Here is a 19,906-nt window from a genome sequence, read left to right on the forward strand (position 1 = left end):
GTGGGACACTAAATTAGGCTAGTAAAAAAAAAAAAAAATACGATCTGAATACAGACCTAAATTGAGCGTAATTTGACATGTTTAAGTAGTTTTAAGCTCACATCGTATTTCGTTATTATTTATCATGATAATTATTTTAAACTAATTATGTAATATATTTCAAACGTGAAATTCGTCTCTTAGATAAAAGCCTTTTAGTGAAATTATGCTCAAAATTTATAAATCTTTTAAACTAATACATTTTGTGTAACACGGTCGTTAAACGAATTTCTTGCATAATTAGTGTACTTAGATATTCATTTAAATAAGTATTCATTGAAAATAGCTGTCATAACCCTAAAGAATACAATATTTCATTTTAAATTAGTTATTTATCAAAAAAATCATTTTGTTCAAGCTTTTTTCGCTGACTGCACAGACCATGGAGACTGTATAAAGGAGCCAAATCTCTATGTATGAAAAGTGTTCATCAAAAAACAGTAATTACGCGGCGCCACCATACACCGAAATACTACCAAAAACAACCTACGTAATTTGGTCGGGTTATTTGTTGCCTTATATGGTTCATGTTATACTCATGTCCCAGAGCCTAACTAGCGCCACCGGAGAGATTAGGAACTATTATTTAAAGCTTAACGCGGTCACTTTTACAACAATTCTGCCATAAGAGATTGCGATCCTTTCTATACCATCCATAGCACAGACTTTGCAGTAACAGAGTGGACGTGCTGTCATAAAACGTCAAATTTCTATGCAAATAACCGTCCTGTTAACATTAATTTCCTCCTTACATTAGTTACCTCCCCTTTTGTGAACGTTTTAGATAAACACATTAAAAACAATAACCTGTATTTGTAGTAGTTAGTTTTAATAATATATGTTTGTTTTGTCCTGGTAGATCTACATTCGATTCTCATCTGAGGGAACTGCGTCGTGGATATTCACCGGCCAATTGTCTTCATAAAGCACGTGCCTTCCTAAACCTTGACGTTGGCGGAATCATCGACAATATCGATGGAGCCATAATACCCAAAGATTGATTGATTGTCTATATACTTTTGTCATTCCAAAGTCGGGTCAGAAACAGCTAAAACAGATTGTAACTAAAAATATTTGGATCCAACAAGTCCAACAACATGGAAATAAAAAGTAGTTTCAAAATTTATCGTTCGTCTTACATTCCAAATTCAACCGAATAACAAACGAAAATCAAATCTTGGACCAAAAATTTTTCCACGCGTCAATAGCGAAGACAAATTATGGTCGAATCCGAAGGTTTCTATCACCCGCAGGTTGTTCTCATTCCTACGATAAAACCAGTATAAGTAAGACCTCAATATCCGCGAAGACTGCGAAATCAGAGACCATATTAATATGGTTTATCAGAGAGAATAAAAGTCCAGGGTAAGCCGATAAATTATGCATCGGATCCCTTCATAACCGCTGCGATTGTAAAGGGACCGGTTATTTTATTCTTTCTATCTAAATTTAATTCTAAGTCAACGAATTTGGTCAGGTGTCGCGCGTAGCTACGTATTTTAACAAATAGATGCAATGCGATAGTGACAATTGTTTTTATAATCATTCATTTACTCATTCATTCATAGCGTTACACATCGTGCTGCGGGAAACTGACCGTATTACGATACAGTACAATATATCATAGAGTAACTGATACTAGAGCGTTACTGTCATAGTAAATTTTGTAACCCCAGTAAATTCACTGCCATCTCTACTCCACACTTTAAAACTAAAAATGAAGATTTATAAAAATACGATAGAATTTATTTAAATATAGATAAATGATTTTTTTTTATTTGCATTAATTATTTTTATGATTTTGACCCATGTTCTTTCACTGATATGCGTTAAAATTGTTAAATAACAAACGAAACCGTCAACGCCATCTATACGACTGTAGGCCAAAACTAGTAGCGCCCTCTGAACGAGAATCAAATTTTCTTGATGTTCGAGGCACGTTTTTTCCTTAGACTGTATCCATCTATTACGGAGTTATATCTATCTTTGAATATATGTCGTTGTCACTGTTCCATCGTCGTAGGCTCGTAGCGTTCGATCCGAACAATGTGGTATTTCCATGTTGACGGCAAAGGCCTACGTTGCTGCACCTACAAATGGTAAATCAATGAACCGAACTTAAAAATTATGAGTGCCAGTTCATCATCCGTTTTGACATACTACTGATCAACGTCACCCGGCGCGCCGCGGCGGTTTACTATGAAACATTCCAAATAAAAATTAGCGAACTTTTAACGATGGCAAACAGTTTGCTGCAACCGACCCTTAGACTTACGTTTGTTATGCGTGGCAGAAAGAACCAATAAAATTTAAATCCACACGGTTTCCGTTCGAGAATGGACGGATTCGAAGCTTGAATACGTGAATTAAATTATAGACAAAATTTCGATCCCACAAAACTCGGCACGTGGAAAAAAGTTATTTGTCTGTGAATAAGTAGAGATATAGCATTAGCCAGGTATTATTGAAAAGAACGTGAGGTAAGGTAGTGGGTAGTAAGGGTTCCGCAACTTATGAGTGATAATTTAAGACGTATTATATATATATAAAGATGGCCACATACACGACAGTCTTAATTCCCCGGCAATCTCCGCCGAATTTCATCTTCCCATACAAACGGAGTTTCGTTCTCATTTTAAAACTACGTGATGGATTGTAATGAAACTTTGCACATACAATGACATGAGGTATATCTACGTCTGTAATTCGTTTATATATAGCTCCAGTTTAGAAAACAAACGAAATAGAGCAAAAACAAGTTTTGTATAAAAAAAAATTCGCTGTATTTTTTAACTATGATATCTGAAACTACATAAACTAATTACAGCATAGTAATGAGAGCGTAACCGTAACTACGTTTGTATGGAGAACCGACCTTGCCGGGGACTCTTAAGTTACCGTTCTACACCAGCATTATTACTGCAGTATTGCGGCGCGATATTGCTGCTGCAGTAACGCTGTTGACTGCATTGCGGCAGGAAACGTCAAAAAAGTCATTTTATAGACTTTATTAAATATGACGTTTCCTGCAGTAATGCAGCCGGGTTGCAAGCAGCCACAGGGTGCGTTGTCCTCTACGATCAGTCAGACCGTATGCTTATTTTCCATCATCTTAAACAAAACTATTTGCTATCAGTAACCATTTTGTTGACCTAAACCGAAAATAGTTGAACAATACGAGTAAATTGCCTTTGCGAACTATCCAGCCGTGGCTATAAAGTGCAGGCTGTGGACGGTGAACGGCCGACACACAAGGAACTCGGTAATATACCCAGTGAACACGACGTATTATTAAGCTGTTCCAATACGCCTACCAAACACTCGCCTAAAACTTTGTACCACTTCGTACTTTCAATGCGTCTGGGTAAGCTTTGTCATAAATATTTCAAATCGATAGCGCAAGTAAGTAGTTATCGACATATTTAGCGATGTGACAGTATTACTGAGATGTTCTACATTGGTTACCAAACACTATGTTAGGAGGAATGTTAGAAGCGTAAAGTTTTGAGTTTTCATTGTAAATGAAATTATTTGTAAATAGGCATGTTTTATTTAATAATGTAAACATTCAAACATAATTGTATATGAATAAACAAAATAAAATTAAATGAAATGAACCAATGGAAAAATTACAATGACAAACATGACAACGAGACGCATTAAGTATATCGCCAAGCAGGGAACTCGGTAATATACCCAGAGAACACGACACAATGTACTCGTATTAGTGAGGTGTTCTTCGTCGCTTGGATTAAGTATTTTTGGAAGCCTAAAAGCATTGCAACCAACAAAAATAACTCATTAAAATTCGTATCTTCTCAGAACCACAAATGCAATATTGCGCTTCAAACATAGGTAATTTTTAAGCTTAAGACGCGATTAATTCCCGTCTTATTAAGTAATTACTTTTTGTAAAAATGTATACGGAAAACAGATCAATCTTAATTCCAAAACTTGTTCAATTTTTTAATGTATCCTCTTGCTATTAATTCCAAGCTAAAATTGTTTTTCTAATATTGCTTACGCCCATGCGTCGTGGCAATTTACTGGTTCCAGAGCCACATATTTCATCACCGATAGAATAGCATCCTGCAGCCTGCGGTCCTGAAATTTATCGTAGCTTCGCGTTTATGATTAAACACCCCCGTTTGTGGAGCAGATTAATGATGGCTAATCACAGTAAAAACTTGCCTCAATCCATCTTCGAACCCTTTTAGCTGAGTGGTTTCAGGCGCTAAGCGTAATGAGAAGTTGCAACGTAAAAAATGGTGCAATCGTTTTACGCTAATTTGGTGTCTGATCTGGAATGTGATATAGCTGAGACCGAGTCAGTAAGGGATCAGTACGCTCTACGAATAACAAAATTTCCTTCTGATTCAGGCATATACCCATATTAAACCGTTCACTCATGTTTCTAGTTAGCTTTAACAAGAGCCACACACGTTGCATGCTGCAGTCATGACTGACGTAAACTGTCTATTGTTATGTGTGTCAGATGCCTCAAATTTTTCGCGAGTTACTCATTTTTGCCATGGAATTTGGATATGGCCATGGCCCAAAAACTAGCTGGGACAGTCAATTAGGGACAATACATTTAAAAAAATTAAACAAAAATTGTTTTTCTGTCAGTGTATTATCCTAATAACTTTCCAATATAGTTATATAAGGCGAAGGAGCAACTAATAACTCTAACGATCAATAGAAACTTTGAACTAATTTAAGTCTATGAAGGTGAGTTCGGTAACTTTCAAGCTAACTTAGCAACCCCAAGATCTAACTTTACATCTACAGGATCGTTATTATAACCTTATTAGTATGGTTATACTAGCTCACAAGTTTTATCGCTTCTAACATCTTTTGTAATATTCACGAAATCCTAACTTTCTGCACTACTGTGGCACCGTCATTATAAAGTAAATGAGGTGACATCCAAAGTGGCCTAATTTATATCATTAAATAGTAAATTGTACAACAAGGGCATAAAGCGATCCATTTTTATGTGAGGCAATTTATTGGTTAGAGCGCAGCGAGGACCAATATAGTCGAGGATAAAAATGGACATTTATGCCTGAGTTTATACACTGCTTTTCACTGTAAGTGTGAGTAAAATATACAAAAATATCCAACATTCTAGGTTATATTACCGTATTTATTCAAGACTAAAGTAAATTGTACTCTGTTGTGTACGGCGCGGGGAACGCCGGGCGGGCGCGCCCCGGCAGAGCTGGGTGTGGCAGATTTTGGACTTTATTGCTAAGTAAATAAGGGTCGTAATAGATGATTTTACTTTATGCTCTAAAACATAATAAGCAACTTTATGTCGTCTACGCATGACTTAAAGTCGAACTTTACGAGCATGAGAAGTCAAAACACAGTTTTCAATACCTAGCAAAAACATTTTTCAATATGTTGCGTCGTGTGAGTGCAGTCTTTTAAAATACACGTGCAAATGCGTTCGATCGCGCTGCAGTTAGTCATTTGCAAGTTAATTTGATAGTTGTTTGGTAGTACCTATTTGATTTCTTAGTTAATTTTGGGTCGCATCGTGTGAGAAAGGTCTTAAGGTACCATTAGATTCAGACTACACAAACGTTACTGCGAAAGATACCACGCCTTTCTAAGGCTAAAAGAAGATACAAATGAAAATGAGTTTAGGTCAATTTCACCAAAAAAATACATTAAGTATTTATGATAGCAAAAATTTTATATGTTGCAATATATTTGGCCACTTTGGCTGTCATAAACGTCATGGTTTTTTTTGCATTATGGCTTATACTATATTATTTGTTAGATCGTTATTCATTAAATAAGAGGTCTAAGTACATACAACCAAACAAAAATAACAAACAGCAAGCCAAGATTTACGTACAAAAGCAGTAAAAGTTTTCGAAATTCTGTAAAAGATAGTAATTAACATTCATCTTGAGTACGAAATCTTTTTCATATGTCCGTACGATGTTTACCGAGAAATATCTGAACACCAAGTGTTGACTTTTGGTATGTGAAAAACTTATTTGAGAAAAGTATTTAAATGTCAAAGGCGGTGAACTGGTGTTTATTAAGAAAGTTCGCACGTACCACTTGAAGGTGCTGCCAGAGACACGTATATAATAGACTTTTCCCCTCACTAGCTCGGAAAGTTGTCGTTTATCCTTCAATACAAGCGGGGAAAAACGCGTTTTATCCACTAGTGGGGAAAGTAATTTGACCTTGGATGGAGCGTGTTTAAGTAGCTTGACAGATAACAAAACGTAAAACGCTCATGATAATGGTTCGTTCGATATTAATTTTATCATTAAATAAATGGTTTGAGAATCTAATAAAAAAATACCAAATTTAGCTTTATTTAATGATTTTAAGTTATAAACCTTAAAATTCCATAAGAAACGTTTGTTTTTTTATAATGATGTTAAATATAATTCTGAACGCACAAGTTGAGTCGATGCAATTTCAAAACGCATCGTTGACATTTCATACATCAGAAATGTCAACATTGTCAACAATTTTATTACATAAAACCTTTTCTTACCGACTCGCGTAAAAATACACAACTTCCACAGTTTTCTGTTATAATAAAAATGAGTTATATAGAAATGAGTGATTCCAGTAATGAAGATGATCTAACGCCTGTGGATGTTGCACTTTCCTCGCTATAGTGAGGTGAAAAGTTTTGTGTTACACACGGGGGCAAATGTATTTTACTTCTCGTGTGTTGAAACACTCGCTACGCTCAGGATTCTATTTTAGAACCACTCGCTTCGCTCGTGGTTCACCTATAGAATCCTTTCGCTTACTCGTGTTTCAAATCTACCCTCGCGGGTAAAATACAACTTTGCACCCTTGTATAACAAATAACTATTATAGACTGCAAGTCGACCGCTTTACTTACACAGTTACCTCACATAGACTCGGAGACGTTAAAAAACCGTTTTCATCTACTCTTAACCCACCCACTTACCAACTTAAGTAACCCACTGAGGTGATTAGTAGGGCTGTGGTAGTAAGCAGAGAAACTTCCATTTTTCATAATGTTGTTGTAAATGACGTCACATGACGTCACATGACGGGCCTGTAAAACGAGCATAATGTAACCTATAAGATAATAATCACTTATTTTTTCTATTATTTTTCCCAAGTTTTTTATATTAGTCGATTGGGAAGAAGAAGAAAAAATAGTAAAGTACCTACCTATAGATATAATAATGTCAATTGTCTCGCTAATTAGGCATGCGTCTAAGCTAGTACCAAAACAAATTCTAATTTGTTATTTTATGGTGTAATTGTATCTTGCTCAAATATGCAATCTGCTTTACAAACTATATTAAATCGCGTCTACTCTTACAGGCTAATCCGATCGTACACTGACATCAGAATGATAGCTAAATGATGTCATTTAGTTATCGGGCATTTCGCTCGTACATGTATTTGTGCGAGGGAGACGCAAGATAACTAAATGATTTAGATATCTTTCTGATGTCAGTGTACGTTCGAATTAGCCTGTAAGAGGCGCGTGGTATGATCATTTGTTGATAAATATCTAACCCCCCGCAGCCGCGAGGCAGCAAGTTTTCCACATTAAAAATAGCGGCCGCCGCATGCGCGGTTGTCAGAGAGGAGGGAGAGGTAACTTGCTGCCTGAGTGGTTAAGCAACTTTGTTGTGGAGTTTGGCAGTCTCATATTTACTCGTCTCTAGTTCTGTGCCACTTGAATCAAGTTTGTGTTTGCCAAGAAACATCGTCTCATCAAAATGCCGTTTCATTACAAATATAAGATTCCACAGAATACAGATTACTGGACGAAAGTTTTATCTTTGAAATGCGTTAGATCTTTTGTTGCGTTGTAAATACGTTTGTAAGAAACGAGCAATATACGGACCTAGTATGAATAAAAGATACTCAAAGGACAAAATCGGAAATGAGAACGGATTAAAATATATGGAGACGGACCACTTTGTATCAAAATTTCTATACAAAGGTTGTTTTCATTTATCTTGAGTATAAATGTTAAGAAAATGTATAGGTACAATATGTTTGATTACCTACTACCGCTTTTAAAGGGATGGATCTTTAAACGGAGTGTGTTTTAAATCAGGAAAGAGAGGAAAAAAATAGGACGGGAGAAAATAGTAGATTGTGTCACAAGGGAGCAAAATTACATATTTACGGCGAGGGCGTACATTGAATCCTGAACGAAGCGAAGGATTCTATAATTGAATCCTGAGCGTAGCGAGGGATTCTATAATAGAGTCCTAAGCGTAGTGAGGGATTTAAGTGTTAACGCCCAAGGTGGAAGTAATTTTGCTTGTGACACATATTGCTTTTCACATCACTGAGGAAATTATTATGTTCCAAAATATGATTTAACCTAAAAATATAGTATGCAAAAAAACGGGCGCGTTCAAGAATAGAAAAGTGCCATTTTGATCCCTCCTAGCGGGGAAGAAAAAGCCCTTTTTCGATTAAATAGGTGATGTGAAAAAGCTATTCCTTTACTAGCACGCCATTCCTGCGCGTAAAAAAACCGGCCAAGTGCGTTCATGAGATACAGCCTGGTAACAGACAGACGGACAGAGGAGTCTTAGTAATAGGGTCCCGTTTTTACTCTTTGGGTATGGAACCCTAAAAAGATAGGAATAATATATACAGGATATTTCTCAGATAAATCTTAACTGTGAGTTATTATATCATTAATGAGTTGTAGTAGCCGTGGGGCAGAAGTCTAGATCTTACAAAGGAATCTAGGACGTAGCTTGGATTTTTTATCAGGACATTGTATTTATAGACAAGGGATATTGATACCTAATATAGAACATAATACTCATAATAGGTTATTTACCTAATAAATGGGGCAACGGTTTTATAAAACATATTGTATAGGTATTGTAAACATAATGTAGGATAGATGGCGCTTTCTGGAAGTACTGGAGTAGTCTACATGTTTATAATAGTTAAAGTATACATAGACGTGTTCTCTCTCGCAATTCATAACTGGATTGGATGAAAACATAACATCAGAAATTTACATTGTAAAATAAGTCTGTTTGATGTAGTATTTATTGCTCAAGAATATGGTAAACAATTTCATGAGTTTTCGAATGTCATTTAAAGATTAGAGGAGACCAAGGAGTTGAAACAAATTTTACTTTTTCTTTCGGTCGTAACTCTGTTTTATTATAAGCTAGATTTACGAATTTTAGTTTTCAATTTCGTCTTTTAGCCGGTTTAAATTAAATTAAATAAGCCTTTCATTTTTCCATTTTTGTACATTTTTCATTTACATGCGTTAAACAAATAAATATTTAATTTAAACATTTCAAATTATACATTATATGTTTAGCCGGTTATAATTTTAAAAAGAAAAATATGCTACATTAATCAATATTTTTGTCTAGTAAACTAGTTGTTAGTGACTGAAGCATTACGCGTATTTTTTAATAAGCCTTCAATTAGTATCCAAAATGCTAAAATATAATTGAAAAATATGATTTCAACAGTCTTGTATGAACAGCCTCTGCCAAACTCAAACAAAAAATTGACGAGGTAAGTTGCAACAAGGTGTTCCAATGAATAGAAATAGGAATACTTTATCTGGTATAAAATATAAAAATTAACCTATTACATCTTATTCTAATATATTCTATCACCAAAATGGATGCCACTCAGCATATGCCGATGACTAAGATATTTAGCCATGGCGCTGGTTTTCAGGGCAACCAGGGAAAACACCCTCACCCTTGTATTTGTCAGATATTTACACTTCTTTGCAGTTTACAAAACATGGACTTTACTTAAAAACGTTGCTGTCAGAATACTTCAAGTTGCGGAATGAGCTACCTTCTGAGGTGTTTCCCTTGCGCTATGACATGGGGTTCTTCAAGAAGCAGGTATTTAGGGTACTCAAAGGTGGGCAACGCATAAGTGGCTCCTCAGGTGTTGCATATGTCCATGGGCGGCGATGACTGCTTCCCATCAGGCGGCTCGTCTGCTCGTTTGCTTCCTATTACATAAAAAAATGTTGAGAAACTTACTTTTTGCTTTTGCTTCCTATTACATAAAAAAAAAATGTTGAGAAACTTACTTTTTGCAACATTTTAGCTCTAACCGCTGTAAAACCTCAACTGCTGGCGTCCTACGCATGCCTGTCACGTTCTAACAAGTATGTGAGTGCGAAAGTGACGGACTTAGTGATAGGGGAACCATGCTGCGCGGGCTGATCTGAGGCCTAAGCCATGTATGATGAAGTTGGTTAGAATGGAAAATAAAACATTTTTTTCTTGGAAGTCATACTTCTAACGTCCACAGTTCGCGAGATATGGACGCTGTGTCAACTACCAATCATTGAGTGGGAAGTTAAAGTGTAGTAGTCTGTGCAGAAAGAGGTCGTAGTTTGTATTGGTTCTCATACATCCCACGACTCTTCTCTTTCAACACAAACTCTACAACCTAGTACAACTAAAACGTTGTTAGACTGTTGGTTAAGCGCTACTTTCTAGTCACGATTTGGACCATCTATTGCCACGGCGTGGCGTGAAAAAAAAAATTTAAATTAACTTTTTTACGTCGCGATGTCACTACGTCTCGACTCGTATGGATCCATTAGTTACAAACGCCCACGGCCACGTGGGATTACGTTAACGTGACTAATAGTGCTGAAATGTCACATATGTCACGATACTCAGATTACTAAAATTAATTAGGATTCAATTAAGATTCTTTACTAAGATTTGACGTAAGGTTTTCATAATATTGTCTTCGGTTACCGCGATAGTTACTCATGAAATAAAACTATGAAAACGGATTATATCGCGTATATTGCATTTATAATACATCCCGACGTTTCGAACCCTTTACAGCGTTCGTGGTCAACGTTGAGTCACCCGTTGACCACGAACGCTGTAAAGGGTTCGAAACGTCGGGATGTAGTATAAATTCAATATACGCGATATAATCCGTTTTCATAGTTTCATTTCGTAAGGTTGTCAATCAATAAACTACAGTTTTGCCAAAAATTCAATAGACCACAACTTGTTATTCCGTTGTGTGATCAGCCATGAAATAAGTTAATATAAAACAATATAAATCTAAAAGAACCCACCGCTGAATGAAACCTTTATTATTTAATATTCGAATTGCCTAACTGGCTACTCTCTAAGCTTTAACAGCGCTCCATAAATGTATAGGTTTTAGCCAAGTGCAGTGTAACGCTTCAAAACACGTCGTTAAAGTGCCAACACCAACGCCATTTGACATCCTATTCACCCTCACACGTGAACTAAATAAATCATTCCATAATTACCAAGTCCGCTTCGTAAAATTTAATCTGCAAGGTGCTTTGATCAGAAGTTGAAGTGAGTTAGCGTTTCGAGTTTAATAGTTCGTAATGCTTAAATGAAGTGAGTTGAGAGGTGCTGAGTGATGTTTAAGTGGGTCCAGGTTGCTTTAGGTAAATGAGGATTTCATGTTATTGGTTTAGGGTTGAAATAGTGATTGAAACTATTGGCTTTATGTGATTAAAATATGAAAATAAAGGGTCATCGATGAAATACAGTGAGTGTTAGTATTACATCAGCTTCCAAGATTGTGGACCCAAAGTTAAGGATCATACAGTTTATCTTATCAGTGAATCCCCTGATAGGGATCTTTTTCTATTAATTTGTGTAATGTAATAATAATTTATGCGCACATAATCTACGTCTCTGTAAATGCAAGAACAACATTAAAACTTATATATTTTCACTCAAAACATAAATATTAATGAAACAAAACGAAAAATATAAAAATGCAAGTTTTTCTCAGTGAAATATTTCATACAGGATTTGTGTACACAGTGCATAAATCTAAATACGAGACTTAAAGTTATCTAGCTACTTTGTTTTCTTTCTTAATGTGAGCTCATGTTGCGACCACACAAATTCTTTGTTTTCGAGATCCGTTTTCAACTGTTTCCTGCTCTTAAAGTTAAACTTTTAAAATTCGTTTTTGTGTCTACATTTATTAAGTATGTCACATCCCTTTGCTTTATTAAATCGATTTCAATTTAAAGAAGGAGGACTTTTCTGTATTTTGTCGTGTTTATATTTTTTTATGTATGTTTAGCCCTTAACTAGCAAACACAAACACACATCAATCATAACAAAGTTTCACATTCGTAATATTAAAAGAATAGAAAGTCAAGAAAAGTTCTTATCAGTTTTTTAGGTTCCGTACCCAAAGGATAAAAATGGGACCCTATTACTAAGACTCCGCTGTCTGTCTGTCTGTCCGTCTGTCACCAGGCTGTATCTTATGAACCGTGATAGCTAGATAGCTGAAATTTTCACAGATGATGTATTTCTGTTGCCGCTATAACAACAAATACTAAAAACGGAATAAAAAAAAATATTTAAGACAAAAGTGATTTTTTTAGCGAGTACGGACTTGCACTTGCCCGGTTTATTTCTACCGCTAGCTCATATTTCCTCTTAAGCTCGATATAATGCCAACTCAACTTCACGCCTCATGATTTTACAATCGCACCGTCAGCAGTAACTATTTGCAGATTAACGTATATAGCCACTGCAACATAAAACAGTTTCATGAGTTACACAATCACAAAAAGTCTTAAACTACTTTTACTAGTAAAAACCTCCGCCCTTTTGTAACCAAAAGGTTGCAGTTCAACTTTCCGGTGACCCGTGCACTCGCTCCAGTTTCCAGCGGCTATAAGTCAAATAGAAAGCACCAACTACTGCCAATAACTCATAAATATGTTTACAAATTTGCGGTGCAATATAGGTTCGAATTATAAAGAGTGGTTTGGAGAAAACTTCGGTGTTAAATCAAAACTTGTGCGGAACACGTTATTTAACTGGAAATAAAAACGTACTTAGGCTGTTTTGTTTTAAACTTCACGTTTTAAGGTTGATCTCTCGGTAAATTCTGATTTAACAAAATAAGTTGAAAAGTTCATTTAAAAAACGTTAAAATAAAAACCGGACAAGTGCGAGTCGGACTCGCCCACCGAGAGTTCCGTGCTTTTTAGTATTTGTTGTTGTAGCGGCAACAGAAATACATCATCTGTGAAAATTTCAACTGTCTAGCTATCACGGTTCATGAGATACAGCCTGGTGACAGACAGACGGACAGCGGAGTCTTTACGACACGAAACCCTAAAAACTACTTTACGGTGTGTTATAACAACTACATTTTTCATAAACAATGGCCCAGTGGCGATAAGTACTTAGTAGGTAGCAGTTTTTGGCAGTCAGGTAAATAGTTTCACTATTTGAAACAAAAAAAAAAGTGAACTTATGCTTAGGGGAGTAGCCATAATATTTATTCGTTAACGTAAATGACATAGGTATGCAAACAAAAAGACACATGCGAACGATCATTTCTTTACATTGGCGACTTTTTGATTGATGTTAACCATTATCGATTTTCACCTTTAATAGCTTTAAGGATGACTTACGTTAGACCGGGCCGTGTCCGGGCCGGAGCTTCCGTGGCTCACTTTTCTTTGACATGACAGGTGATCACGCGATGCTTTCCATAGAAAACGAAGCGCCGGAAGCTCCGTGAGTCTAACGTGAGTCATCCTTTGCTCGTGCTCGCGCGCCAGATTGGACTAAGATGTCAAAGATAAACGGATTCTTACTAAAATAGTGTTCATTACCTTTATGACTAATGGCATATATCTGCATTATTAGCTACAATATTACATCATTAATCCAACGTTCATTCAGAAGCGTGCCGTTATTATAACATCTAGGACAAAGAAAACTTTAATTGCGTTCGCTCGGACTGGGAATTAAATCTCGTACCCACTGGGCTTTTTCTAGTTTTTTTTTATAGGTATGAAATAAAACGCAAATTTACCTAATCAATTCTTTTATTTCAAATTGATTATAGCTAGTTAACTACTGAAACTACAATAATGAATATAAATAAGAGACATTGTATTCAAATACAACCCTGCAAGTTATATTTTTATATCTTCATAATGATCCTTTGTTAAATATAAGCGATTGGGACTTTCTCTATTTAAGGTAATTTTTAACCTACTGGATAATTTGGACTGCATTTGGATATAATATTATCCAGTAATTACTATTTTTTCTTACGTATTCTTAGAAAAAGCATTAGATCTCTTCTTTAAATTTCTCGTATGCGCATAAATCTAGTTAAGCCAAAGATTAAATTAGTTTGTTTTCCTTGGTCAGCTTCTCAAAAGAAACATAGACGCCGTCACAAAAAGTCAATTTAGAAATAGCCGCCGTACCTTCAAAAATTCATTACATTTTAGTTAATAAGAAAGCCAGAAGTCCTCAAATATTCATGGCGTGGGTCCGCGGGCTCTCGTGTTAACTTGGATCCGAAGCATTAGACGGTTTCATTAAAGAAAGGTTCATTAGACCTGCTTCTATTTATTAAGATTTCTTAAGGAACTCACATTTTTTTTAATCAAAGGTTTGGCGAAGAACGTGTCCGCCCGCGTTTATTTGAGAACTACGAAAACATGTTTCGTGCGAAGCATAGAGTAACTTATACTAGAGCGGTACTACTGTCATAGTAAATTTTGTAACCCCAGTAAATTCACTGCCATCTGTCGACACACTTTAAAACTAAAATGAAGATTTATAAAAATACGATAAAATGTATTTAAATATGGATAAATGATTTTTTTATTTTCATTAAAATTAAAATATGCGTTAAAATTGTTAAATGACAAACGAAACCGTCAACGCCATCTATACGACAGTAGGCCAAAGCTAGTAGCGCCCTCTGAACGAGAATCAAATTTTCTTGATTTTTTAGGCACGTTTTTTCCTTAGACTGTATCCATCTATTACGGAGTTATATCTATCTTTGGTGCGAAGAAACTAATACCTATAGGTGGGTCCATTTCATTGGCGATACACGCTTGAAGTATTTTTTCTTGGCCGAAAGATTCAATTGCATGACGTATATGTATATTATGATCACGTGACCTAAACGAAAAAGTACCTATATGAAGCAAATAAACTTCATAGAAAACAATATATTTTGTAATGACATAATACAATACAAATACTCTTTATTGCACACCTCAATAAAAACAATACAGAAAGAAACCACATTTAATCTTGATTATTCTAAGGTAAGTATTAAAAAGTAGTGCCTAAGGGTTAGGGAATACAAATACATTTACTGCTGTTTCTCTCAAAACTTAGTTAACTGCAGTAAGTAAACCATTTTAAAGAGTACATTGTAAAACTGAAACTGAAATTACTGAAACCAACTAACTCGTTACTGAAACTGATTATACGTTATTTATGAAAGCTCCTTCGAAAAGAAAGAGCAAAAAATTGGTCTTTTACCTTTAATTTATACTCCACGTTTTTAAAACTCAGAAAGCGCTCTAAAATATTTAAATGTAAGTGAATGCACGGAAATGCCACAACTACTTAAAGGGTAACATTTGGCTGTTTTAAGATATATTATGTTTATGACATTATTTTAAAAAGTAACTAGATACTAGAGAACACATTCAACTCGTAACACCTACTTTAACCTCGCTTATTATTTAACTTTAGGTATAACATTATATTTTTATTACGTAGCTGGAGTACGCTTTCAAATTATTTCTAATATTAATATATCAGTGATCGTTAACACTCGTACCTACTTACAAAGTATATACCCTATCATCATAAGTAAATTATTACTTTTAATGCTCCGTGACTTAAGTAACTCCCTGTCCACAACAAACTATCCTAAAATAAACATTCCTGTTTGTAAACTTAATGTTACCTTTTACTATTCGCCATTAACCCGGTCCGTCCAAACTTTCAACTAAAACACTGACCCAATTCCATTTGTTCCAGGCAAAAGGTATGCGGGCTCGGACGGTCCCCGCTACCTTGCTAGTGCTGCTCATCGCAATAGACACGCTGCACGCTAACCGGCGAAAACAAAAGGATAAATACGTGCCGACGGCCATCAACATATGTGACATCAGCGACCGAGACTCCAAAGTACACTGCTACTGCGAACACAGCCAAGAAATCAATGAAGCACTAAAAACAGAATGCTGGGTCTTCAACGGTGGTATACAGAAATCAGACCCGCTATGGACGAGCTTCTCTTCCCAATCAAACATAGAAACCCTAGCGTTCAACGTCCGGGCAGACGGCGGATTAGATTTCGTCCCTTCAAAAGTACTAAGATACTTGAGGAGATTGAAGCATTTCAGCATTAAGTACAGCTCAATACCAAAAATAGACACAAACACATTCATGAATTTGACCTCAGTACAGGAGATAACGCTGACAAAAAACCAGATTATTATTCTAAATAGACATGCGTTCAACAATCTCCCTAACTTGACCGTGCTAACGCTCGACGAAAACAAAATAAAAGAAATGGTGACGGAGACTTTTTATGAACTGCCAGTGTTGCAAAAACTGTATCTAACTAATAATAGTATAAGTGTGATCCAAGATGGCGCGTTCAGACATCTTGTTAACTTAGCCGAGTTAGAGTTGGATAGGAATAATATAGTAACTCTAAAGAAAGAGTGTTTCGACGGTTTGGCCAATCTGAAGCGGCTCGATCTGAGAAAAAACAAATTAGCCGTTCTCGAGTCGTTCACTTTCACTGAACTGTGGAATCTCCAGGAATTGCTATTAGACTATAATGAAATTTATATTTTGGCGCAGAGGACTTTTGATGGATTATCTCTTTTAAAGAAACTAAGTTTAAGTCATAACAAGCTAGTGACCCTCGCTGGAGGTCTCTTTGAGGGAGTACGAGGGTTGTCCGCCCTCGATTTAAGACACAACAAACTACAGAGATTCACAATGGACAACCTACGGCCGATATATGATAACCTGAAAAATCAAAATAGCTACATCAATCTAGATGGTACGTACATTTGACCTATATCCAACAAAGATGAAAACTGCTTTGATCAACAATTACAAAGTTACTCATAATCGATTTCAATCTGCTAAATTCGAAAACTAATTACTTAAACCAATCAGATCAGTTAATATAAAAGCTTCTACAGTAATCGCTAAGCAGCGTCCATCTTAATTAACTGTTCAATGTGTAAAATAATAAAATTCAAGAAGTAATAATATTAGCTTGGATTATAAAGGGGTATTTCCTTAACCATTCATAATCATAAATCTGTGACGTGTGTGTAGGGCAGAACGAAAAAGCTGGCTGTTTATACATTTCGGCCAATCCAATGTCTAAATCGTCAGTTAACAAAAATTTGCGATTTTGGGGTGTATCATATTAAAAACTTGATCACTATAATTTAAATTATCACATCCTAAAGGCACATAATTTTGTTTGTTACAGGGAATGATTTCAACTGCGATTGCCACTTGGCCTGGATGCACAAGCTCCGACATGAAGCCAGCAGCATCAAAGTACGCACCTCCCTAGAGAAATTCGTCTGTAAATTCAACTCTAATCCCTCCCTCAACGCGCACTTCGCTTACTTCGAATCCAATGCCATAAACTCAAACATTTTACCGGAGAACGATGACAAAACTCAAATAAAAGATCACTCCGACGAGCCGGATGAATTTTTTCACGAGGAAATCGATGACACTGATGAACCAAAATTGACGAAGGGTGAGAACGAGAGAACGTTACTGCAGATACCGGTAGAGTTACTGCCGTGCCCGCAGGACGTGAAGAGCGTCACAGATAGAACATACACGTATCCGTCTCAGAACGAGGCCAAAGACTACAGAAACCTCATTCAGCCGTCGACGGCGAGCGCGTCGCAACTTATATTTAATTTCGCCCTCCCAGCGCTGCCTGTTTTTATGTTAATTAGATACGGCTGAAGGGTAATGAAAATTTGCCGTATTTCTAATGTTTTGGACCAGTCATTTTGTAAAGTAAAAGAGAAGTTGGCGTTTCAATAAATTACGGTTTATACTTGTTCTGTCGACGTCATTTCGTTTGTATTCTTCCATTTGAAACGTTTTGAAAGGAATATTAAATTGTTTCGAGAGATCACTTTCTCGTTTGTTCGGAACTCCACGGGAATGTAAATTTTAATGAAAATTTTATAAGGAAATGTGATATAATTATAAGTAATGTAACTCTTAAAGATAAATCCTTAGCGAAAAACTTTAATGTACCTACTTTTCTAAAGAGAAAATTACATTTCGTAATGTAAATATAGTTGGTAAGAATTTTGGCTTATTTTTCTTGTTAATAATATTATTGAGAATCTGTAAAATAAATATGTGGAGCGTTATAATCCTTACCGTATTTCTTGTTAACTTTAATATGGTAATTATGAAATTAAAATTACGGTAATGAATAAGCAGTGGTAAGATAAAAGATAGTAGTAGTCGTTAATTATTTCACACTTTTTGGTGAATGTTAAATTTATTTAAGAACTGACGCAAACAAATGTTAACAATGCGCCGGCGATTCGTATACATCGTATAAACAAGTAAGGTAACAAGACCCTCAGGTATGTTGTCTTATTGTTATTTTACGACTAAACTAGATGAGTTTCATTTCGAAATAATCATTACTTTTAAGATTTTGAAGCATCATTGTCACGCTTGATTCAACATTAAATATTCGGGGTTCAAACTAAGCACTTTGCAGAAAAATAAAAACTTGTTTCTTTTTTGTCATTTGTTTATTGTTTCGACGACCGGTCTGGCCATTCTGGTCTGGTCTTTTGGGTAGTGACCCTAACTGGGAAGCTGATGGTCGTGGGTTCGAATCCCGATAAGGGCATTTATTTGTGTGATGAACACAAATATATGTTCCTGGGTCATGGGTTTTTCCTATGTTTATAGGTATATATTTATCTATATATAAGTATGTATATCGTCGCCTAGCACCCATACTCCATAGTACAAGCTTTGCTTAGTTTGGGGCTAGGTTGATCAGAGTAAGTTGTCCCCAAATATTTATTATTGTTTATTTATTTTTGTTTTAATTACAATTACACTTTTAATTACACCTTCCGTTGTCGTGCCGGCCATCCTTGACCCAAACGTAATCGAACGCGACGACGACAGACGCTCCGATGGGATGACACGTACGGGCCAAGTCGAACAATGATCTAGATATCAACTAGATATCTACTAGATATGAAACAGAAACGATAACGAGATATTTAAGAAAATCATGTCAAATTAAACATTTCCGCGATTCCGAATGGCATCTTGAATGATCTCTTTAAGATTTGCTTAAGATATTACTTAGACATGCAATGGATATCTAATGGACGTCATAATAACTGTTTGTAGTGTGAAATGGCAATTGGTACATATAAGTATATTTGGTGTAGAAACTTTCGGACCATTGGGCCAGCGTGAAGATCTTAAAGAGATTTTCCAGCGCCTAATAGATCTCAGATGACCAGAGGTCTGGCAGAGACATTCGGCCAAAGAATAAGGCTGGCCGTCCAAAGACGTAGTTCTGCTATCCTTCTGGGCACCTGAGGAACATTTTTTTATTTATAAGTTTGCCTTTTTTATATTAATTTATACCAGAATATATACATGAATATTAATTCTGTAGTATTCATTATTTCGTTTTTATGCCAAAATTGTTAAAAACAATTACAACAGTCAATGATATTATACAAATACATATAAATATGTACCTACGTAACCTACGTTTAATCAAAGATAGATATAACTCCGTAATAGATGGATACAGTCTAAGGAAAAAACGTGCCTCGAAAATCACGAAAATTTGATTCTCGATTAGATGGCGCCACTAGTTTTGGCCTACACTCGTATAGAGGGCGTTGACTGTTTCGTTTGTTATTTATAATTTTAACGCATACCAGTGAAAGAACATGGGTCAAAATCATATAAAAATAATTAATGCAAATAAAAAAATCATTTAT

General features: G+C 35.7%; 1 protein-coding gene and 1 long non-coding RNA gene across 3 annotated transcripts in view; both read left to right on the top strand.

Annotated features, from left to right (window-relative positions):
- Positions 1-18,391, top strand: part of LOC134747772 (connectin-like) — a 108,151-nt gene extending 89,760 nt beyond the window's left edge. For both annotated transcript variants that reach the window (XM_063682409.1, XM_063682408.1), the window contains exons 3-4: positions 15,885-16,923; positions 17,368-18,391. In XM_063682409.1, the coding sequence (XP_063538479.1) occupies positions 15,894-16,923; positions 17,368-17,864 (1,527 nt within the window). In that variant the 5' untranslated portion in view covers positions 15,885-15,893 and the 3' untranslated portion in view covers positions 17,865-18,391. The remainder of the gene's footprint in view (positions 1-15,884; positions 16,924-17,367) is intronic.
- The window catches only part of LOC134747791 (uncharacterized), a 329,663-nt gene that overhangs the window by 78,478 nt on the left and 231,279 nt on the right, over positions 1-19,906 (top strand). The gene's annotated exons all lie outside the window — the stretch shown is intronic.

Source organism: Cydia strobilella, chromosome 15 (genome assembly GCF_947568885.1).
Source record: "Cydia strobilella chromosome 15, ilCydStro3.1, whole genome shotgun sequence".
In the NCBI taxonomy this organism is placed as follows: domain Eukaryota; kingdom Metazoa; phylum Arthropoda; class Insecta; order Lepidoptera; family Tortricidae; genus Cydia; species Cydia strobilella.